Source organism: Carya illinoinensis, chromosome 14 (genome assembly GCF_018687715.1).
Source record: "Carya illinoinensis cultivar Pawnee chromosome 14, C.illinoinensisPawnee_v1, whole genome shotgun sequence".
In the NCBI taxonomy this organism is placed as follows: Eukaryota; Viridiplantae; Streptophyta; class Magnoliopsida; order Fagales; family Juglandaceae; genus Carya; species Carya illinoinensis.
The window spans coordinates 29,518,394-29,542,680 of record NC_056765.1 but is presented as its reverse complement, the minus strand read 5'-3'; the positions used below and the strand labels follow the sequence as shown (position 1 = coordinate 29,542,680).

General features: G+C 38.0%; 2 protein-coding genes across 8 annotated transcripts; one reads left to right on the top strand and one right to left on the bottom strand.

Annotated features, from left to right (window-relative positions):
- Nucleotides 1-1,203: 1,203 nt before the first annotated feature.
- Nucleotides 1,204-23,746, top strand: LOC122293895. Of its 7 annotated transcripts, XM_043102342.1 has the most exons (5): nt 1,204-1,820; nt 1,923-2,007; nt 2,584-2,626; nt 23,377-23,513; nt 23,548-23,746. In XM_043102342.1, exons 1-5 carry the CDS (start codon nt 1,336-1,338, stop codon nt 23,551-23,553), a joined length of 756 nt encoding a protein of 251 aa, XP_042958276.1. In that variant the 5' UTR covers nt 1,204-1,335; the 3' UTR covers nt 23,554-23,746. The 7 variants fall into 7 exon arrangements, with proteins under 7 accessions (XP_042958276.1, XP_042958275.1, XP_042958272.1 ...); XM_043102341.1 differs by having other exon boundaries at nt 23,380-23,746; XM_043102338.1 differs by having other exon boundaries at nt 23,377-23,746.
- Nucleotides 13,695-16,314, bottom strand: LOC122293893 (glucan endo-1,3-beta-glucosidase-like). Its single transcript, XM_043102334.1, has 2 exons — nt 16,035-16,314; nt 13,695-14,767 (listed from the first exon to the last, which is right to left on the bottom strand). The coding sequence occupies exons 1-2, from the start codon at nt 16,204-16,206 to the stop codon at nt 13,749-13,751; spliced, it is 1,191 nt and encodes a 396-aa protein (XP_042958268.1). The 5' UTR covers nt 16,207-16,314; the 3' UTR covers nt 13,695-13,748.
- Nucleotides 23,747-24,287: the final 541 nt, after the last annotated feature.

The following is a 24,287-nucleotide window of genomic DNA, read 5'->3' as shown; positions in this document are numbered from 1 at the left end:
TGTTCTGGTTTGGATGCTAACTGGATTAGCAATGTATGGACAATCTGATGTGGATATGAGTTTTGTTTTGCGTTTGTTTTGGGTAAATTACATTCTACCACCTTAATGGTGACACTGTTAGCAATATATGAAGTATGTATTAGAATGCCCCTGATGTCAGAAACAAAATAAAGAATTGGGGTATTTTGATCATTCCATTTGTTTTCTAGTCCACAGTGACTTGGTGAGTGGTATTTCAAAGAGAATTATTCTATTTTCAAGCTGGTGTTAGGTGTGTACATCCACAACTTAAATGGTACGATTTTAATTTTAAAATTTATCATCCAAATCAAATTGTCATGTAAGCACTTTACTAAGTGTGTTCTACGTATCAGTTTAGAATAAAATTATGTAATGTAAGGACAATGTCTTTTTTTTTTTTGGGAAAAGTGTGGATGGAGGGAGGTGGAGTCGAAATGAGCCATTCTACTTATCATCCCTACACCATACACTACGTATGATTTTTTATTTTTTTTTTTTGTTTATAAAGATCTCAAAGTGACAAATTATTTAAGCAACCTAGTTTAAACAATAAAAACGTACAAAGGCTAGATTTTCCTACTTTAAAAAAAAAATAATTTTGGAGATTAATTTTGTAATTCTTTTAATTGATTGTCAATTTGGAGTGGTTTTTTTAGATTTATGGATGCCAAAGAAGGTTATTTAATTTTTTATGTTTTGAAAACTAATATTTATTTATTTTTTTGGTTCAAACTATTTCTTTATTTGTCTTTCCTAGATGAAAAATAGAAGAAGAAGAAGACGAAGAAGAAATCCGAGTCCAATTCGGACTTTCACAATTTTGGGCTTGGGTTATTCAAGCCTAGGTTGGATTGGGTTGCAGCTCAAAAATTGTAACCCGAATTCAGTTCAAAGCATAGAGAGGTCTTCTTCAAGCCCAAATGAAGCTCCCAAAGGTCAAAACTATGTATTATCAAAAGGCGGAAAGAGGGGAGGATTTGAAGGGCTTCAAAACACGATTTAGCCCACCTAAGGCTTTGGGAGGAATTGGGCAGAGCTGTTAATATATTACGTACTCTTTGCATATTCTACTGATATTGATATTATTAATAATATTTTTTTTAATATATAACTAATTATATTAATAGAGTGCGCAAAAGAGTATATAAAATAATGTATATAGGATTTTTGTAATATATTTCACTCAAAATCAATAATGCTGAAATGGGAAAAAGTGGCATCTTAACCCATTTTCAGCCGATTTCCCGATTCCAGGAAGTGGGTCAGTCTAAATTGCCTTGGCAAGACAAGGCAAAAGTGGGTCTTCGATAATTCATGGAATGGTCCGTTGCAATGATCCTCATGCAGTTGCTCCTGTTTTTTGCCAAGACTCTTTGCCTGAAAGTAATCTATTGCTTTTGGTCTTTGCCAATCATATTGATTCTGTTTTGTTTTTTATATGAAAAATCTATTCTCAATAGCCCTTCCAAGTTCACAAATTGGTGGTTCCAAAGTCCCAGAAATGGCATTATTTTTCCACAAATGAAACAAAGTAATAATGACCCAAGATTGAGTCGGACATATGCATGCATGTCTGTCGAAAAACATGGTGCATGCAGCAGATATATTCCGATTGCCCGACTGGAGAATGGAGATAGAAGAAGGGAGGTCGTGCGAGTGAAAGAGAGAGAGATTCCCCCATCAATTGTTAGCAAATCCGTGCTCCAAAATTTACAGAGGAGATCCCTTTTCCACCAGAGAAAGATACCCTGCATCATCATCATCATCATGGCTTTTGTCTTGGCTTGCTTAGATACAAGGTACGTTTTGTAGCATTGCCACCGGGCTATCTTTTAGCTCATTTCATGTATAAATCCTTCACCTTTTATGGTAATGACCATACTTCACAGCTCACATTGCAGGTGCCACCACAGAGAGAGAGAGAGAGAGAGCGAGAGAGAGAGAGAGATGGAAGGGGGTGCTGTGCCTGGAGGGGAGAGTAACAAGGTAAGGTCAGCAAATTATCTTAGTGGCGTTGGTGATTGGATTTTCTAAACTTCAATTGATTTCTGAAATGCGTTTATGTCTGTTGTTTTCTTTTTTCAATCCTATGCCTTCTTTTGAGTCTGTCTTTTTTCCTCCCTTTAATGTTAATTGCTATATTATATTTTAATGGTATCATGAGTTGTCTAAACGGAGGTCCCTAGGTAGGTTGTCATCCCAAACACACCTGACCATCGGAAATAGCCAGCTTGACACGACGGAGACACACCCCCAGCCACTTAAGGCCACAAGCTCCTGTTACTTTTATAGTTTTGTTTTTTTTTTAAATCTAATTTCTCGACATTATTAATAATATCCATTTAATATCATTAATGTGACAGCTAATTGAATTAATTATCTTTATTATGAATAATATGACACGCCTATATTAATACATGACATGCTGATAATATTTTTATTATTTTATGAGTTTTCCTCTCTTTATATACTATCAACTCACATTAAGTGATATAAACCTCTCCAAGGATATCATCCATTGTGCTTCTGATTGAACTTTTTTTCTTTTAATCTTATCGTCAGAAACAAAAACTCATGCAAGGTGATGGTTCAAGTAGTTCTTCAGGTACTGTTTTCATCTTTCTTCCCATTCCATTTTAATTTTTAACCCTATTTGTTTTCTGAGAAGAAAAGAGTAAAAGGCACACATATCTACTTAGTGGTGCCATTTGCCCTGTACGACGGGTGGGGAGGACCCTCCTCCGCCTACGTAGGCTGGCCCTTTTCCACCTTGACCTTGACCTAGATGAATAGACAAACGGATTTTTAGGCCCACCATCTGGCCTCCACTATTCAGATCTCCAAACCCTAAATTAACATATCCAATACTAAAACTTATAAATCCAAAGTGCAAATCCATATATAGATCTCAAAAGGTATACACAAATCCAACCAAAAAATGCAAAGCTCTAGAGAGAAATGCAAGAAAAAATTCATCGAACTCACGGACTAGACATGGTTTTGCGTAGAGAACACTATCCAATCGAGGTCATAGGGGTATTGTTTTTAAGAATATATACCCAAGTGAGTGGGCAAGTGAAAACTTGGACGAGTGGGTAGGCTCATGTTTTAATTTATTAAGTATCTATCTACACCCACACACAGGACAGACATGCTGCATGCTTGCCCCTTGGAGGAGTGGATGGGTATGCTTAGGTTTTAACTTATTAAGTATCTGCACACACCCGCATTGGGCGGGCAGGTCGCTTGCCTATCCCCTAGTGGGACATGTGGATGGGGCATAGAGGGTTTGAGTATGGCTGTAAGTGGATTGGAGCAAACTAAATGGTTTGGTCCAGACCATACTGGATTGAGTCCAACCGAATATAAGTATTATATATATAAGATATTATTTTATATAGTAGTTGTATAAGTTAATTGTATAATTTTCATCCAAAGGATTATCATTGACCATAAATATAATGAAGTTATTTAATATTCATTAACCATATATAAAATCTTAAAGAGATCACTTAATTTCATTAACCATATATATATAATGAAAAAAGAGTCATGGACCAATCGGACCTATAGTTAATGGTCTAATTTAACAAAAATGATGGACCAAAAATTTTGATCTATGACTCCCTCGAACCAAAGCGGATTGGACTGGACTGATTACACCCTTAGATGTGAGTGAGCCACTATCCACCCCTACTTCTTATAAAATCATTAGCTCATATAAACTTCAATAATGTACAGATTAAAAGAATAATAAACAACATTTTTATAATACACACATGTTACTGCTTTTCTTTTGTGTCGAATTATATGAATTAAGTTTCTCCAAATAAAAAGACAGGGACTACTGAAAAATTTTTTCCCATAACATTTTTAACTTCCAACATATAGAAATTTATGCATATATTAGCAGGAAACGCATTGGAGTTGGAGGCCCTAAGGAAAGAGCTTGAACAGAAAAACTGTAAGATTCAAGAGCTAAAGAGACAAATTGAAGCAACTAGACATCGTCTAGAAGGAAAGAAAAAAGTTTCAGAGGAGCAAATGGAAGTGCTGAAGAGCTTGATCAAGAAATATAATAGCATAAGAGAGGAACATGAAGCCTTGTTGGCCGACAAGTCTAGGAATATATATTATGAGTAAGCAAAGGCAGCCATGCATCTTAGTTAGTTTCAATCTAATTAAGGATCAATGCCAATCCAGTGATTTTCATAAACTTGGTTGCAAAAATTAGTGGATGTTATGTGAGGAAATATCAATCTATGATGCTAATTCAATGTGTTCGTTTGGGTGCTAAAATCTCAAGAGAAATGCTTTAACCACAAAAAAATTTCACAAAATAAACTTACAAATTGATGTGGTTTAAAATGGTATGTTTGATAGTAAAATAACTTATATTCATGTAAAGTAAATCTAATGTATCACAAGAATTCACGTTAGTTTGTGAGTTTATTTTTATGAAATTTCTTTATAGCTATAGAACTTTTCAAATCCTAAATACATGATGTCAGTTTCTAGGTTTGATGTGTAATTCAGACAGGTGTTGCGAGGAGCAAATTAATCCACCCAACAAACAAGGTAGATGAATGGATCGATCCATTGTATCACATATGTATAAATCCATATGAAAGGCAGAAACTATTTCGTACACATGATATACAAGAGATTAATTAAGATCCTAGACGTGGGTATATAACACATGTACCTAGTATGCATACAACCACCATTAGCCACTTTTTGTTTTTAGCAAATAAGACATTTATAGTGCATACAATATACAAGTTCGATAGGGTGGGAGTCCCCTATAGTCTTCCCAAAGCCAACACATATTACAATACAAAAAAAAAAAAAAAAAAAGAACAAAGGAGGTAATAGGAGCCAAAAGATTATTGGCTCTCACCCAATTCCCACAAGAGGAGAACGCTTGATGATGGTTTTTAAATAGTCTGATGAACAGACCATAAAACTGCAACTAGAAATCGTAGTACAAAGGGGTGTGCTACAACATGTTGGTCTGGACTGGCTGAAAGTAACTGTCACATTCACTTTCACTCGATCCTTAATTAGAGAAAGCAGGAACCTAGCGTAGCAACTGAAAACTGTGACAAATTATCGGCGAGGGGGCATTACTGGTGGTGGTGGCGCTTGTAGGCCACTTGCCACATTTGGAGTGAAGAGAATATTCAGATTTGAAAGATTCGATCCTACTGATCCTGAAACTGCTGCGCGTGGCGGCAGAGATCTCTCCAAGGTGCGACGGCTCGTGAGGATCACGTGCGGCATAATTCGTGCATGAGGCGAACACGCTACACAGATGGGTGGATTTCTTTTGCTAGCTTGATGATCGGCACCTAGAGAAGCTGAAGAAGGGGCGCGTGCTCGCCTTAGGTCGCCAAAAAGCAGTAAATCGGCAAAGTTGAACGGTGCTAATAGAAATAAACTAAAAAATAAGAAAAAATAAAAATAAAAGAAAAATAAAAGCCGTGCCTGGCAAGGAGGGGAGGTGGGTGGAGCCAAAGCACCAACCCCCCTCCCCCATGAATGAGAAAACTTTCTAGGTGAGGTGACGAGGACTCTGGAGAGAAACTTGGCTGGGAGAGAAAACTACACTTGGACTTTTCACCACCATCAGCCACTTAATTTGTAAATAATATAAATAATCCACTTTATATATTACTTTTATGAAAGGGATTCATAATAGAAAAAGGAAAATGATAAAATAGCTATCCATTTACAATTTCTTTATAACCTTCCAAAAAAATAATATTTTTTAAATATTTATTTTAATTTTAATTTTGATTTGATGCATTTGAATTTTTTTTTTAAATATTAATTTATTGATAAGTTGTAAATGAATTGTAAGGCTATCATCTCCCATAGAAAAATTCTAAGAGAAATACTTTGGGTCCAGAATTCAGGACCCAAAAAGTGTCCCAATTTTTTTTTTTTTTAACATAGTGATTAAGAAATATTTTTTAGTGATGTTGTGAATTTAAAATAAAAAATTAAAAATATAAAAAAATGAACGAAAAAAATAAAAAAAGTTTTGCCTCCTTCGGTGGCAATTTGGGGGATGTAGCAGGACTCAGATCCTAAACATAGCCATGCACTCGGCACATCACTTAAATTTGTGATTTTACTCTTTTACCCAATTTTATTTTACAAAAACTCTACTCAACTACGGGTCTAATATCGCACATCACATACCGCAAATCCAATTATGACCCCACGTCACAGTTCAGAACCTCTCTCTTTGTAACCCATCCTTTCTTCTTCTTTGCACTAAGGGCAGGTTTGGAGGTACAGAATTCTTATCTCAAACTCCAAATTCTCATTTCATCATTATAATTTTTTTAAATTTTCACACAAAATATAATAAACAATTCAACTTTTTCAAATTCTAATTTAAAATTTCAAATTCCAAAACAATTATAATACTAAAAAATAATATTTTAAACTTTCATCTTAAATTCAAAATTCTCATCTATATCCCCAAAGCTGTCCTAAGCCTTTTGAGTTTTGAGTTCCGACCCATCTCACAGATCCCTCAAAATTCCAACCCATTAGTTCAGAATTCTGATCTCTTCGTAACCCATCAAGAACTTAGGTGAAATTCCACTTTATCATAGACCCCAGGAATCTAGTTTTACTTGCTTTGAGGAACCTGTACACTGTATTTGGCCCATTGCAACGAACCTTTTGAAATATTGGATATTCAGATTTGTATATTGTTTTTGCAAATTGTTCAATCTCCTCACTTGTCCCAGGCTCTTGTTTTAAAAACTGATTGCTTGGAAATGCCAAGATCTCCAAACCTTTATCGTTGTATCCACTGTAAAGCTCAGTCAACTGGGTGTAATTCAAATCTATAAACCCACATTTGGATGCAACGTTAACCACAAGAAGGACCTTCCCTTTGTATATGCTGAGTTCAGAGAAAGATCATGTTGAAGAGGGAGAAAAGACGAAGAAGGTGATGGGTTTTGTGAATGAACTGAGGTAAAAATGTTACCTTGACAATGAATTCATGGATAGATTTCTCTGTGACTGACTAGATTAGAGTGGCTTGCATTTGCAGGAACTCCTCACAAGTAAATGAAGTGAAAAAGATTTGTGGAGTTCAGCTGTTTAATGTTTGAAGTATTTTTATTTGGTCCATGCATTTTCACTTTTTCCAGAAGGCAATCTGCTTATGGAGCCTTGAAGATCTTCATCTTAGCTACTGTTGTATACTAAATTTTTAGCTTATTTTATTTTATTTTATTTTTTTGGGGAAGTGGGATTTTAAAAGTATTACTCAATGGGTATCGGCAATGATGGGCAAAAAAACAAAACAAATGGGTGGTGGGTATTGGCAGCAAGAACAACCAGCTGGGCCTACTGGACGATGAGCTGGGCGATGGGGGAAGAACGACACAGAATGTTGAATTTTGGGTTTTGGGGGGGGGGGGGGGGGGCGGTTGTATAGCTTTACACTTATAATAAGGTTTGGATGATCCTAAAGCTGTCTGAGAAGGAATAGCTAGCTAGGATCCCACGATATCCACATCATATTGATAGGTAAATTGACTAAAAAGTATATGTTTTACTCTAAATGAATACTTTCTTTTCACTTCAATGCATGGAGAGCGATTTTAGAGAAGCGGAGAGGGTCTAATAAAAGTCATTATTTAATCATGCCCATTAGACCATGCCTCAAGTTTTTTTTTTTTTGAAAAGAACCTCAACTTTCATTTATGTAAATCAAGTCTTACAAAATCTGTCTTGTTCCAGACTATCAACTATACAATCTAGAACCTCTTCTAACCAAACTCTTTCCTCAACAAAATTCAAGGCAGCTTTGGCCAAATTATGTGCAACAATATTCCTTTCTCTATAGTCAAACTGTATAAACCAATCCTTCCTATTTGATAAAACATTTCTAATATCCTCAATTAGAGGGCCTATATCTGACCAGTCCTCTTCATTGTTCTTCACAGCTTCTATAATTGCCTTTGCATCACCCTCGAATATAACTTTCTGTATATTAAGTTCGCTACATACCTGCAGTGCCTTCCATAATGCATAGCATTCTGCTGCCTCTGCTGTCAGAATATTACTTCTGCTGTCACAGACTGCTAGCACAGGATCTGCATTCTCATCTCTCATGATCACCCCATGCCCATTCTATTTCTCTTAAGGTCTGTAGAGGCGTCCCAGTTCACCTTAACAAACTCTGCTGGGGGCTTGACCCACCCTGCTCTACTACTTGGTCTGTGATCCTTCTGGTTTGCTGCCCCTTGTCTTCTATTAGCTCTTTTGAAATCCTCTAAGGCCTCTGTTGCAGCTGAGACTAATCTTCTCGGGCATGTGAGTTTGTTTTCAAACACAAATGTGTTCCTTCTAAGCCAAACTCTTCTGATCTGCACAACCACTTCCTCTAGCCTGCTTTTGTCTAATTCTTCTAATAGCTTTTCCCATAACTGCAGAAACTCCATTCCTTCCCTTTTCCACTTATGAACCCCATTCAAACTAAGAGCCCAAACATCATTGGCTGCTTGACACTCCCAAAGCACATGTGTTACCGATTCTTCATCTCTAAGACATATGGGACAAAAGGGATCCTTTGCTACCTTTTTCTTGTGCAAGTTCAGCCTGGTTGGTAGCAAGTTATTTGCTGCCTTCCATAGAAATACCTTGACTACATTAGGCACCTCTAGCTCCCAAATTCCCTTCCACCTGGCATCGGCTTCCCTCTCCCCTGATGATTCCCCCCCCTCTCTCTTCCTTCTATCTATCTGCAGAAAGTAAGCACTCCTTACTGTAAAAACTCCTTTTTTTGTTAAACCCCATATTAGCTTGTCTTCTTTCTTGCTTCTACTTAAGGGTATGCTGAGGATTTGCTTTGCTTCTTCCTCCATGAAAATGGTCTTCACTAAATTCTCGTTCCATTCTTCCTTGTTTTCTGTCAATAAAGCTTCCACCTTAGAGTCAGCATTAAGAACTCCTTTTGGGGACTGAACTGAATATGAGGTAGGTGATCTCAGCCATTTGTGCCCCCATATGTTTATCTTTTTTCCATCCCCCACCCTCCATCTCATCCCTTCCTTGATCAACTCCCTTGCCCCACAAATACTTTTCCAAATAAGAGAAGGTTTAGAGCCAACCTTCACCTCCAGAAAATTAGAGTGCTTGTAGTATTTTTCTCTAAACACCACTGAAACCAAAGAGTTAGGGGCCTGAATAAGCCTCCACCCTTGCTTAGCAAGTAGTGCTAGATTAAAACACCCCAAGTCCTTGAATCCCATACCCCCCTTCCCTTTCTGACTAGCCATTTTATCCCATTTCCTCCAGTGAATCCCCCCTTCCTTTTGATGTTTTCCCCACCAGAACTTGGAGAACATATTGTTTATCTCATTACACAGTTTTATGGGCAGCTTGAACACGCTCATAGTATAAGTAGGGATTGCCTGTAAAACTGCTTTAATCATCACTTCTTTTCCTGCTTGTGACAGGAAGTTGTTCTTCCAATTGGCTATCTTCTGCCATATTTTGTCCTTTAGCACTCTAAAGGTGTTAAACTTTGATCTTCCCACTACTGCTGGTAAGCCAAGATATCTGTCATAACTCCCACAAGCAACTGAATTTCCTACTGCAAGTATACTGTTCTTTACAAACCCAGGTGTGTTAGTGCTGAAGAAAACTGAAGTTTTTTCTTTGTTTAGAAATTGCCCCGAGGCCTTCTCATACACTTTTAGGATCCCTTGCAATCTATTCCATTCCTCCATAGTTGCTCTACCAAACAGTATACAATCATCTGCAAATAACAGATGATTTATAGAAGTGCCTCCCTGTGTCACTTTAACCCCTCTAATGACCCCCATCCTCTCTGCATTATTCAGTAGGCAGCTGAGTCCTTCAGCACATAAGATGAAAAGATAGGGTGATAAGGGATCGCCCTGTCTTAAGCCCCTTGAAGGGCTAAATTTCTCACCAGGCTGCCCATTAATAAGGACTGAATGAGTCACTGAGGAAACACACTTCATTAACAGGCTGGTCCATCTCTCACAAAAACCAAGCTTTTTCATGACAGCTTCCAAGAACACCCATTCTATGCGATCGTAAGCTTTAGACATGTCTAATTTGACTGCCATATTCCCCACTTTGCCCCTCTTTCTGGTTTTCATAGAGTGAATCAACTCATATGCCACCATTACATTATCCGAGATGAGCCTTCCAGGTAGGAAAGCACACTGAGTTGGTTCAATGACCACAACCAACACTTTCTTGAATCTGTTGATGATGGTTTTAGAATTAGTTTGTACAAGACATTGCACAGACTAATTGGCCTATACTCACTAACCAATTTAGGCTCTTTTACCTTTGGGATCAATACTATATAAGTGTAGTTGAGGGAATGAGACCAAGCATTGCCATTCAGTGTTGCCAAAGCAGCCTTACATACCTCATCAGCCACTAAACTCCAGTGGTTTTGGTAAAAACATGCACCAAAACCATCTGGTCCTGGAGCTTTCAGGGGGGACATTTGTTGCATAGCCACTTCTACTTCTGCTCTAGTAAACTCCTTGGCTAACTTACCATTCATCTCCTTGGTCACTCTTGGCTCCATGCTTCTTAAACATTCTTCTATCTCAACACCTGTGGGAAAGGTAGTACTGAACAGCTTTTCAAAATAACGACTGAATGTGTATTCAACCTCTCTGTTGCCACTAACCACCCTATTATTTTCATTGGTGACCTGCTTAATAAAGTTCCTCTTCCTTCTTTAATTTGCACAAGCATGGAAGTATTTTGTATTTTTGTCCCCATGCTTGTACCAATTAAGCTTAGCCCTCTGTCTCCACCTTAAATCCTCCTATTCCAACAGCTTACTCACCTCCTCTTTGACCTTTCTTATCTCAATAACGTTCTGGTGACTTTCAGCTGCCTGAAGTTGCTTCAATCTTGCTGTTTTTTCCTCTATTTCCTTTTCTCCCCCTCTCCTTTTTTTACTAACCCATCTCAGTAAGGCCCTTTGACTGTTTTTTAACAATTCACTCACTGATACCAGAGGATTACTGCCCCTACCAACCTTCTTCCAGCCCTATCTTATTATCTCCTCACAATCCTCCTCTATTGCCCAACTTGCTTCATATTTGAAACCTTTCTTTCTCACCCAACTCCTTCTCCTTCCTTTCACCACATGAACCAGAATAGGCTTGTGATCTGAAGTTATTGCAGGCAAGATATCTACCCATACTTCATTGAATACATCCAGCCACTTTGAGTTTGCAACTGCTCTATCTAATCTTTCTTTGGTAAAGGTTTCATCTCCATGCATGTTGCTCCATGTGAACTTCTCCCCTTTCCATCCCAGGTCATGCAGATTAGTTCTTGATAAAACATCTCTGAATGCCTCCATTTGTTTCTCAGGCCTTGGTCTTCCACCCTCCTTCTCATCATTAGTGAGGATTTCGTTAAAATCCCCCACTAGACACCACCCTTTTGACCCCTCTGGTTTCAGAGAAGCTAGAAGATCCCAAGCTTCCTACCTTTTCCCAACCTCTGGCTGCCCATAAAAGCCAGTGAGCAACCATTTCTCGTGTGTGTCTTCATCTCGGACCCAAGCACTAATATGCCTTTGTGAGAAGTTCATTATTTCAACCTGCACTTTGTCATCCCATAGTAATACTAGTCCACCCCCTCTTCCTATTGAATTCACTGTAAAACAACCACAGCACTTCAACCTCCTTCTCAGCCATTCAAATTTGTCCCCACCATTCTTTGTTTCCATTATAAAGATCACATTGGGTTTATAATTCTCTGCTATGCTGCAGAGATCTTGAACTGTCTGAGGGTTCCCCAACCCTCGGCAGTTCCAGCTTATGATTTTCATAATGAATGGCGGGGCTGATTTTCAGCCTCCGCCACTAAGTTTGAAAGAACTGACCCCATCACCATCTCCCCCCTTCTAGCCCTTTTTCCTTTATTAGTCAGCTCTTCTCCCTCTTTTGCTTCCTTGCCTCTTTTAAAGCCACTTCCAAGCCAGCCCTCCTCCACCTCACTACATCCCTTTGCTCTAGCACTTCTTTTCCAGCTTCCTTTCTTGGAATTGAGCTTTCCTTTGAAACCTGAATCCCCTTCCATATTTACTGCTTGCTCAGTCTCTTCCTCTCTTCCTCTCCTTTCCAACTCTAGTAACTCCACCATGGACTCCCTTACATCCTCTTCTATTCCCTTCCTTGAATTATTTTCCCATTCCACTTCTATACTTCCCTTTTCCTGCACTATAACTTCCCTCCCCCAACCTCCCCTTCAAGATCTACTTCCCTCATACCCTGAATGTTTCTATCTTCTGTATGCTTTCCATCAGGGTTCATCCTCTCCCCCTTGGTTGTGTCTTCTGTTCCCTCAACCTGATCCCATGCTTTTTTGTTCAAACTTTCAGCTCCTTCTTCCTTCTCCTCCCTGAAATATCTGTTATATCCTTTCCCTTTCACCCCTTGGCTGGCTCTCAGCCAGACCCCAAATTGCTCATCCCCTTGCCCACTCTCTCCCTTCATTTCGCACCCTTCCTCACCATGCATCATACAACCACAATCAAAGCAAATCTTAGGCAGTTTTTCATAACTAAAAGGCACCCAAATGCTCTCCCCTTTAACTTTGATTGTTCTGCCCCTTGGGATAGGTTGTGCTATGTCTAACCTTATTTGTACTCTCAGGAAATGCCCCCATCCACTTCCATCTTCCAACGTGTCTACCCTTTCCACTTGACCCACTGTCCCTCCTAATTGTTCTCCTCGGCATTTGGTCATATAAGCTAAGGGTAAGTTATGCATTCTTACCCAGAAACTCTCCGAGTTAAACACCATTTTTGAGGGTGGAGTAAAGCCATCGAAAGCCTTCATGGCAATCAAGCTGTTATCAAACAGCCAAGGTCTCCCCTCCCATATTCTATCCTTGTCAGCCTCAGTACCAAAAGTAATTACGAAGGTATTTGGACTTACCTCTAGAAACTGAGCTGGTTTACTGATCCTCCAAACTCTGGCTAAGGTTGAGCTCAGCACTCCCTTGCTTATTACCCTCTGCGTGCAGACCTTCCCCACTATACTTCTCCCTTCTTTGTATTTCAACTCCTCGTCTTCATCCTCCTCAAAGATGATATCGGCTGCTTCCTCTTCCGTTAGCCGAAACTTCCTCCACTTTTCCTCTAGTTCCTTCATTCTCCCCTACCTCAACTCCTTTACACCACTCACATACACGGCTGCCTACCACCGCTGACGCCACCTGTTTGTGCAATTTACTGCCCTTTCACCAATCTTTTCTCTCTCCTTACCGTTATAACCACCCTCTGACACCTCGTGCCTTCCACTCACTCACTCACACACATTCACCTCTTCTTTTCCAGAGAGAAAAGAAGAGAGAAGACTAATTACCACCATGCCTCAAGTTGGTGGTAGGATATCGGCTACTAGGCAGGCCGGCCTATATAATATATATATATACAGCCAATTTAAGCGTGTACAATGGACTATTGCTCATGCAACATGTTAAGAAGAAATACAAATAATAAAATTTACTGCTCTCTATCACATTAAACTTTTAAAATAAAAAGTGATTTTTTATCATCAGTTTTTTATTTTTATTTATGTCAACATGGTACTGCACAAAGATATAAATACGTGGACATGTTGTAGATATAACTTATTTGTTCATTAAAAAAGTAGTTGTGGAACGTAACATTTAGATTATTGAATACATAGCATCGAGGCATTGTTATTTAGAGAGTTATATACGAACATATATCTATTGGCATTGCCAAAACTGATTTGGTACTTGGGTTGTTGGCCTCGGGAGAAGAGACCAAAATGTTTCTCAATTTCTGGACTCTTCTGGTTTTCATCAAACATGGCAAACAAGTAAGTTTCTATTGCTTGTCCAGGCCTCTTTGGAGTCCCACTCTTCACATGATTAATCAAATTCTTGTAGAAAGTGCCTGCATTTTCTACGCTTGTTGCATTACCCCCTTCTGATGGCCAACCGCTCTCTGATACCACGATTTTCAGATTAGGTGCACCAGCTTTCTCAAGAGCAGAGTAATGAGCATCCAACAGTGCATCAAAAAGATTCCGGTACCCACGATTACCTTCTGGGTCTGTGACCACAACCCCTGGAGAAGTAAACAAGGCATATGAAAGGGAAATGCTTTGAGGGTTACCGGTATAGGCAAAGTAGGGATACACATTGATTAGAAGTGGTGCTCCATTGCGGACGAGGAATTTGATGATTGGGTTTATAAATGAAGTTGCAGCGCCACTGAAGGAGCCTTGTGATGGAGGGAAGGAATTTTCCACCAAAGTTGTGTCAATTGATGTTGACACCTTGATTTGGTCCTGTAATTTTGCAGCTGCAATTGCATTGCTTATGTTTTGCATGGCAGGTAAAACAAATTGGGCTACAGCATCATTTGGATGTACTTCGTTCCCGACAGCAATGTATCGGAATTTGACATCAGGCCAGTAGTTTTTTACGTTGTCCTGGACCCAGCTTGTTGCTGCCGCAGCATCAGTGAGGGCTTGAATGTTGTTGTTGGGGATGCCGATGATTAGCTCAATGTTTGATCCTCTAAGGGCGTTCAGAGTTGGTTGATTTGGTTCATAAATTCGCATCCTTCCAATGCCATTGCTTTTGTATAGATTTATAACTTTTGCTTCAGATGGGAGATTGTTGCCAAGTCTTCCATAGCATACACCGACAGATTGTGCGCCTGCATATATCAAAATTGGGCAAAAATATGATGAGTTTTTAGCTTAATTAGGTATTAGCAAGTTAAAATGTGCCTAGCATTGTGTGCCGGCAATGATTTTAGGAACAAAGTATTAGAATGAAAAGGAACCATTTTGGTCTAAAGTACTTGTTCCTCTTTAGAACGGTATATCCTATGTAGAGTTTATCGGAGGCCAATAAGGAGGTGACATGTCGGTTAAGCATATAGAATTATTTTGAACCGCATCACACCATAGCGTAAGAAATAAAATCCTGGAAACCCACCAACAGAAAAGAAAAGAATGATACGATCAGAAAGCTATTCCTTCTTCAATTTCAAGATATCTATTTCCACTGCTAATTCAAATCGAAGACCCAAAATCCGGATCCAACAATAAAATCTCGGCAAATAAATTAACTGAATGAATAAATAAATAAATAAAATATGCAAGGGAATCTCAAATCGAGAGATATGAAACGGAAAAGATTCTTACCTCAAAGAGATCGAGGTGGCTGGGACTTCAAATTAAGGGCTTTTTCGTTAGATTTATACCTGGTATTCAAAAATTGAGTAAATGAGGGGAAGGGCGTTATGATTGAGGAGGTTTGGGTTGAATTCAATGAATGCGCCGGTTTGATCAAATCTTTTCGTGTGGATATATAATTAGCCATTGGATTGAAAAGCTTATTTTTATTCATTCAATTGCCTAAAGGATACCCCACTTTCGTCGGTTTGAAGAAATTCCTTTTTCAAAAGAGTTTAGTTTCTGGGTCTGAGTTGTGGGTGCGAAGGGGAGAGAGAGAGAGAGAGAGAGAGAGAGGGGAAGAGGACGGAGCCGGTGAGAAGTTTTTTGTTTCTCTGAAACACATCACACCATCGGGAGGATGTGCGCTTTACGTAGCAGGCTATCGTTGGAGCCTGTTATTTGGAGTATACTGGAATACCCTGTGTGAAGATTTTCCCTTCTATATACTGATTCCATCACTCGGAAACAGTTGTCGAAAGCCAAACCCCATTGCTACCATGCACAACTACTCAAGAAAAGTGAAAAAATTACACTAAATTCTTAGTTCAAACAGGTCTTTTTGGATCAAAATAGTCATATGAGGACTGATAAAAGGTGAAGTCTAAGACAGAAGCTAGAGCTACTTGGATTCTCACATCTCAAACCAATTTAGAGCTCAACATCAAAAGATTAGGCAATGCAATAAGCAGAGAGAGAGAGAGAGAGAGAGAGAGAGAGAGAGAGGGAGTATTAGAGCAGTACCTGTTAGTTCTAGACCAGATAAGAAAAAACCAACAAGTAGCCAAATGGGAGCCATAAACGCTTTGGAATCTTTTGCATCCAAGAAACCCATTTGGGTAATTAAAAAACGAGAAATTGGACCAACTCTTAACACTGATAAGCTTGCATTACCATCTCTCACATACGCCTTCATTTATATCTAGGTTAGTGCCTTAGAATTGTTGTCTTTTAGACAATGTCCTATACCAATTGCCGTTGACCTCTTCACCGTCAAGCACTCCATTGACGTCAATGCATAATTTGTGACAACTACCATCCCTTGCAGGGAAAAAAACAGATCAGGATTCTTAACCACAGACGTACGTAGGACTCAAGTAAACAGAATCACATGCCTAATAGAGATCAATTGACATCAACATTCGAATCCCACTAATTCAGGATTCTCAACTACTGTATAAATAATTTCACATCTGTCAAATATTGTATATTTGTTAGTTAGTTTAGTCTTTCTTTTTTAGTTTATTTCCTTTCAGCTTACCTTGTACAATTATATATTTTTGAAATCTATTTAATGAAATCTTTGTCTTGGTCAAAAACATTTCTCTGCAAACCTTTTTTCAATACCTAACCCCACTACTTCTCCCTCCTATCCTAACTCTCCTGACCACACTACTCCAACCATATTTCCCATATCCTTATCTAACCCCACTACTTCTCCCTCCTACGTCCTACCTTACCTCTCCTAACCCCACTACTTCTACCTGATCTCTCAGCACCTTCCCTTCCCTCTCCCACCCCTGCTCTTCACCCTATGTTCACCAGATCTCGTACAGGATCCCTTCAACCTAAAACTTTTCCAGATTATCACCTATATAACAATCGGTACCCACTTGCTGCCTTTCATGCTCAACTTTTGGATGTGGAACCATCTTGTTTTTTCAAAACCATCACTGACCCTCGATGGAAAGAGGCAATGACTGGAGAATTTAATGCTCTCACAAGCAACCAGAGCTGGACTCTTTGTCCCCGTTCATCACATCACAATGTAATTCACAACATATGGGTCTACAAGATCAAGCAACGACCTGATGGCTCTGTTGAGAGTTTCAAAGCATGTCTTGTAGCAAAGGGCTTTGATCAACTGCATGATGTGGATTATTCTGACACCTCTTGTCCAGTTATCAAGCCCTCCACCATTCGTATTATCTTGACTCTTGCTGTTCATTTTAATTGGCCCATACGATAGTTGGATGTGTCCAATTCCTTCCTTCATTGTCACCTCTTGGAAGAAGTCTACATGGAACAACTACAAGGTTTTGTTGATGCTCTTCATCCTACTTATGTGTGTCGATTACACAAGGTCATTTATGATTTAAAACAATCCCCTCAAACTTGGTTTCAATGTCTCTCTTTTGCTCTGCTGAATCTTGGGTTCATTGCCTCTCTTGTTGACTCTTTCCTGTTCTTATTCATTCAAAATGAAGTCAAAATATTCATGCTTATTTATGTTGATGATATATTATCATCACTGGTTCACATGCATCTGTTATTTCTTCTCTAATCACACTAATTCCCTCTCAAAGACTTGGCCCCTCTCAGCTACTTCTTAGGCATTCAAGCCACTCACACCTCAACTGGACTTCATCTCTGTCAAGCTAAGTATATCACTATCCTCTTTCATCGCTCTCGCATGCTTGGAGCTAAGCCTGTGTTCTCCCCATGCACCTCGGGTTCTAAACTCTCTAGGCATGATGGTGAAGCTCTCTCTGACTCTACAGCATATCGCCAACTGGTGGGATCACAATACTGTACATTGCACGCCCTGGTATTGCTTTCTCTGTGAATCAACTTTGCCAGCTTATGCACTCCCTCACCACTTTACATTGGACATCAGCTAAGAGAGTTGAGGTATCTGAAACACACTGTTGATCATGGCATAAACTCTAAATCTCCACTGCAGCTTTATAGAAACACTCATTTCACCCTTTAAAAGTCTTAATAGGAGTATAGTAACTCCTTATAAAGTCCAGGATGAGTTTGTTTCTAAGTCATGTAGGATTTCTCAATACACTCCCTCACGTGTGAGCCGGTATTTCCGGTACTATCATCGTGGGTAGGTCGTGGGAGCCCATCATCGGTCATAGGTTAGCCTGGCTCTGATACCATATAGAAACATCCATTTCTCCTCTTAAAATGCCTAATAGGAGGAGTATGGTAACTCCTTATAAAGTTCAGGATGAGTTTGTTTTTAAGCCATGTGGAACTTCTCAATAAGCTTCAAGCCTTCACTGACTCTGATTGGGCTGGTGATTCCGATGATTGACGCTCAACTTTTGGCTTTGGTGTCTTTCTTGGCAATTGTCATGTCTCTTGGAGTGCAAAGAAGCAAGCTGTAGTTTCTCGGTCTAGCATTGAAGCCGAATACCGTGCTATGGCTCTCTGCACAACTGAGCTTTTTTGGCTACATATGCTCTTCAAATAATTGTGTGTCCCTCTCCTACAACCTCCTACTCTATGGTGTGACAACATCAGTGCCTTGGCCTTAACTTCCAATTCTATGTTCCATGCACGCACTAAACACATTGAGGTCGATTATCACTTTATCCACGAGAAGGTATTCAATGGCGACATCCTCATCAAATTTATCTCCTCCTCTGATTAGGTGGCTGATATCTTCACTAAAGGTCTGTCTATCTCTTGGTTCAGCTTCTTTAAATCCAAGCTTCTGGTTGAATAACTCCCCATGAGTTTGCGGGGGCATGTTAAATCATATAATTTAGCAGACCCCACAAACTCTCCCACTACCTCTTCAGCCACATCAGCAGAGGAAATTGTGTAGCAACTTCACCACTCATCATAAAATTCAGCAGACCCCACAAACTCTCCCACTATCTCTTCAGCCACATCAGCAGAGGAAATTGTGCAGCAACTTTAACATCACATGTCTAATAGAGATCAATCGACATCAACATTCGAATCCCACTAATTCAGGATTCTCAACTACTGTATAGATAATTTCACATTTGTCAAATATTGTATATTTGTTAAGTTTATTCTTTCCTTTCTAGTTTATTTCCTTTTCAGCTTACCTTGTACAATTATATATACTTGAAATCTACTTAATGAAGTCTGTCTTGGTCAAAACCATTTCTCTGCAAACTTTCTTTCACCAGGTACGTTTTTCAGGCGTGGTAGATGATGATCGAGCGCGCTGTTTGATTGTGCGGTATATTCTTTGAACACAAAAATAAGATCCAACTGGGAATTAAATGTTCTATCTGGCTTGTAAACCGTGTGTGTGTATCAGTGTATAAGCCAGCAAAGAAAGCATATATTCAAGAGCAGCGTCAACTAATTCAAAGCTTTGGTTGGCTATTTATTAACCACGTTGGTTGAAGGCCAAATTTTTCTTCTGCCCCCCCTCATTGAATATTCTATTGGAATTTGTAAGTTGGAAAGCCAAAAACTGATGGGAGCATATATGCAGCATTAATGTAGCAAAAGTGATAGAAGTTCGTCCATGGATGTTTGGAAATTGTTTTAGTCTTATCTCAGCTCATCTCATCAAATACAAATACTTTCAAATTAATTATTACAAATTTTTTAAACTAATCATTACAACTTTTCAAAATAAAAATTATATTTTTACAATATTTTAAAATTACAACTTTTCAAAAAAATTATATTAAAAAATTATATTTTTACAATATTTTGAATTTATAATATTTTTTATTCAACCTTTTCTCTCTCATCATTTCCTAAAACTCCATAAAACATTAACTAACTATCTAACTATTATTCACAAATCATCTTATTACTATTCACTAAATTTTTATCTTATCTCATTCCTCAAACATAAATTTTCTTAGCATTTCTTTGGCTTCATTTACAGTAATGTTGTTGAATATTCCTTGCAATATTTGGAGCCATAGTTGTATTTAATCTACCTTACTTGATTAGAAAAATCTGCCTTACTTAGTACCTACCCAAAATAATCTAGAATTTCAGCTCAATTAGTGCCAAAAATAGAGTTTGATTAGTGAAATACGCAAGCTAGCTCTCAGTCAACAAAGGCATATTGTAGTCCGAGCTCAAGACTTTTGCTGTGATACATGTGAAATCACCAATCGTAATCTGAATTTAGTTCAAAGCAGAGACAGGTCTTCTTCAAGCCCAAATGAAGCTCCCAAAGTCCAAAACTCTATGTATTATCAAAAGGGTGAAAGGGGGGAGGATTTGAAGGGCTTCAAAACAATAGGATTTAGCCCACCTACGGCTTTGGGAGGAAAGGAGAAAGCTGTTAATATATTTCACTCAAAATCAATGAATGATGAAATGGGCAAAAGTGGCATCTTAACCCATTTTCAGATGATTTCCCAATTCCAGGAAGTGGGTCAGTCTAAACTGCATTCACAAGACAAAGGCAAAAGTGGGTCTTCGATAATTCATGGTATGGTCCGCTGCAATGATCCTCATGCAGTTGCTCCTGTTTTTCGCCAAGGCTCCTTGCCTGAAAGTAATCCATTGCTTTTGATCTTTGCCAATCATTTTGATTCTGTTTTGGTTTTTATATGAAAAATCTATTCTCAATAGCCCTTTTAAGTTCACAAATTGATGGTTCCAAAGTCCCAGAAATGGCCTTGCTTTTTCCCCAAATGAATCAAAGTAGTAATGACCAAGATTGAATCGGACATATGCATGCATGTCTGTCGAAAAACATGGTGCATGCCGCAGATATATTCTGATTGCCCGACTGGAGAATGGAGATAGAAGAAGGGAGATCGTGCGAGTGAAAGAGAGAGATTCTCCCATCAATTGTTAGCAAATCCATGCACCAAAATTTACAGAGGAGATCCCTTTTCCACCAGAGAAAGATACCCTGCATCATCATCATCATCATGGCTTTTGTCTTGGCTTGCTTAGATACAAGGTACGTTTTGTAGCATTGCCACCGTGCTATCTTTTAGCTCATTTCATGTACAAATCCTTCACCTTTTATGGTCATGACCATACTTCACAGCTCACATTGCAGGTGCCACCAGAGAGAGAGAGAGAGAGAGAGAGAGAGATGGAATGGGGTGCTGTGCCTGGAGGGGAGAGTAACAAGGTAAGGTCAGCAAATTATCTTAGTAGTGTTGGTGATTGGATTTTCTAAACTTCAATTGATTTCTGAAATGCGTTTATCTCCGCTGTTTTCTTTTTTCAATCCCATGCCTTCTTTTGAGTCTCTTTTTTCGTCCCTTTAATGTTAATTGCTATATTATATTTTAATGGTATCATGAGTTGTCTAATCGGAGGTCCCTAGGTAGGTAGGTTGACACCCGACCATCGGAAATAGCCAGCTTGACACGACGGAGACACACCCCCAGCCACTTAAGGCAACAAGCTCCTGTTTTTTTTTTAATCTATTTTCTCGACATTATTAATAATATCCATTTAATATCATTAATGTGACAGCTAATTGAATTAATTATCTTTATTATGAATAATATGACACGCCTATATTAATACATGACATGCTGATAATATTATTATTATTTTATGAGTGTTCCTCTCTGTATATACTATCAACTCACATTAAGTGATATAAACCTCTCCAAGGATATCATCCATTGTGGTTCTGATTGAACTTTTTTTCTTTTAATCTTATCGTCAGAAACTAAAACTCATGCAAGATGATGGTTCAAGTAGTTCTTCAGGTATCATTTTCATCTTTCTTCCCATTCCATTTTAATTTTTAACCCTATTTGTTTTATGAGAAGAAAAGAGTAAAAGGCACACATATCTACTTAGTGGTGCTATTTGCCCTGTACGACGAGCGGGGAGCGCCCTCCTCCGCCTACGTGGGCTGGCCCTTTTCCATCTTCCTAAATCAACATATCCAACACTAAAACTTATAAATCCAAAGTGCAAGTCTATATATAGATCTCAAAAGGTATACACAAATCCAACCAAAAAATGCTCTGGGAAAAAATGCAAGAAAGAATTCAACAAACTCACGGATTGGACGTGGTTCTACACAAAGAACACCATCCAATCAAGGTCGTAGGGGTATTATTTTTAAGTCTATATACCGATGAGTGGGTAGGCTCATGTTTTAATTTATTAAGTATCTGCCCACACCTGCACATGAGACAGACATGTTGCATGCCTGCCCCCTAGATGAGCGGATGGGTATACTTAGAGTACTAGCATTGGACCATCAAATTTATCTTCAAAATTTGATAAAAAGTATAAATTTTTCATAAATTCAAAACCTTTATATCTATAATTCTACATTAAATTAGCCATTAGATTCATCAAAATAATAATATAATATTATTTTTTTAATAATAATATTTTTAATTTTTTTTCTTCATATTTTGTAATTATGCTAACCATATGGACATTAATAGTTTAATTTAGTACTTAAATAATTGATTCCCAAATAATTTAGAATAAAATAAAATAAAACCATTGCCTATTAAAATTAGATTAAAATATTAGTTTGAAGGTGTAATAGTAGACCTTCAAATTTGAAGGAAGAGCAACAATTACCGTAGCTCAAAGCTTCCCAAATACCCATTTGATGAATTCAATGCAAGTTCATTTTAAGTAAATTCATCAAAATTTGAATATGCATTGACTTTTGATGAAGCCAATGCTAATGCTCTTAGGTTTTAACTTAATAAGTATCTGCACACACCCGCATTGGGTAGGCGGGTTGGCTGCCTATTCCCTAGTGGGACATGTGGATGGGGCATAGCGGGTGTGAGTGGGGCTGTAAGAGGACCGGACCAAACTGAATGGTTTGGTTCGGAGCAAACCGGACCAAGATCAATCGAATGTATATATATTTTTAAATATTATATATATAAGATACTATTTTATATAGTAGTTGTAAAAGTTAATTATATAATTTTCATCTAAGGGATCACTTTTGACCATAGGTACAATAAATTTATTTAATATTCATTAGCTAAATATAAAATATTAAAGAAATCACTTAATTTCATTAACCATATATATACAATAAAAAAATGCTCATGGATTGACCAGACCAATAGTTAACGGTCCGATTCGGCAAAAATGATGGACTGAAATTTTCAATCCGTGACTCCCTCGGACCAATTACACCGCTAGGTTTGAGTAAGTCACCACCCGCCCCTACTACTTATAAAATCATTAGCTCATATAAACTTCAATAATGTCCAGATTAAAATAATAATAAACAACATTTTTATAATGCGCGCACGTTACTGCTTTTCTTTTGTGTTGAATTATATGAATTAAGTCTCTCTAAATAAAAAGACAGGGACCACTGAAAACTTTTTGCCCATGACATTTTTAACTTCCAACATGTAGAAATTTATGAATATATTAGCAGGAAAGACATCGAAGTTGGAGGCCCTAACGAAAGAGCTTGAGCAGAAAAATTGTAAGATTCAAGAGCTAAAGAGACAAATTGAAGCAACTAAACATCGTCTGGAAGGAAAGAAAAAAGTTCCAGAGGAGCAAATGGAAGTGCTGAAGAGCTTGATCAAGAAATATAATAGCATAAGAGAGGAACATGAAGCATTGTTGGCCAACAAGTCTAGGAATATATATTATAAGTAAACAAAGGCAGCCATGCATCTTAGTTAGCTCCAATCTAATTAAGGATCGATGCTGATCCAATGTTTTTCATAAACTTGGTTGCAAAAATTAGTGGATGTTATGTGAGGAAATATCAATATATGATGCTAATCCCTGCATGTGTCCGTTTGGGTGCTAAAATCCTAAGAGATATGCTTTAGCTATAAAATGATTTTATAAAAGTAAACTCACAAATTGATGTGGTTTAAAGTTATACGTTAGATAGTAAAGTAACTTTTATTTATTTAAAGTAAATCTAACGTATCACAAGAAGTTACGTTAGTTCATGAATACTATCTATTTCACTTGAATGGAGAGTGATTTAGGGAAGTGGAGAGCGATTTAGGGAAGTAGAGAGGGTCTAGGAAAAGTCATTAGTCAATCATGCCCACTAGATCATGCCTTAACTTGGTGGTAGGATATCGGCTACTAGGCAGTAGGCAGGCCTATATAATATCTACTTTACAACAATAAAAATAATTTTACAATCTGATATATACATAAAACTACATCAATTTGTGTATTTACTTTTATGTAATCATTTTGTATCTAAAGTATTTTCCATATAAATATATATTATATATGTACTGCCAATTTAAGTGGGTAAAATGGACTTATGTTCATACAACATGTTAAGAATATAATAAATAATTAAATCTA

Coding starts and splice junctions, on each gene's coding strand:
- LOC122293895 (XM_043102338.1), top strand. CDS start 1,336: ATGGAATGGTCCGTTGCAATGATCCTCATGCAGTTGCTCCTGTTTTTT. Junction 2,008..2,583: donor CTGGAGGGGAGAGTAACAAG/GTAAGGTCAGCA, acceptor TCTTATCGTCAG/AAACAAAAACTCATGCAAGG. Junction 2,627..23,376: donor TGGTTCAAGTAGTTCTTCAG/GTACTGTTTTCA, acceptor TGAATATATTAG/CAGGAAAGACATCGAAGTTG.
- LOC122293893 (XM_043102334.1), bottom strand. CDS start 16,206: ATGAAGGCGTATGTGAGAGATGGTAATGCAAGCTTATCAGTGTTAAGA. Junction 14,768..16,034: donor ATCTGGTCTAGAACTAACAG/GTACTGCTCTAA, acceptor TGATATATGCAG/GCGCACAATCTGTCGGTGTA.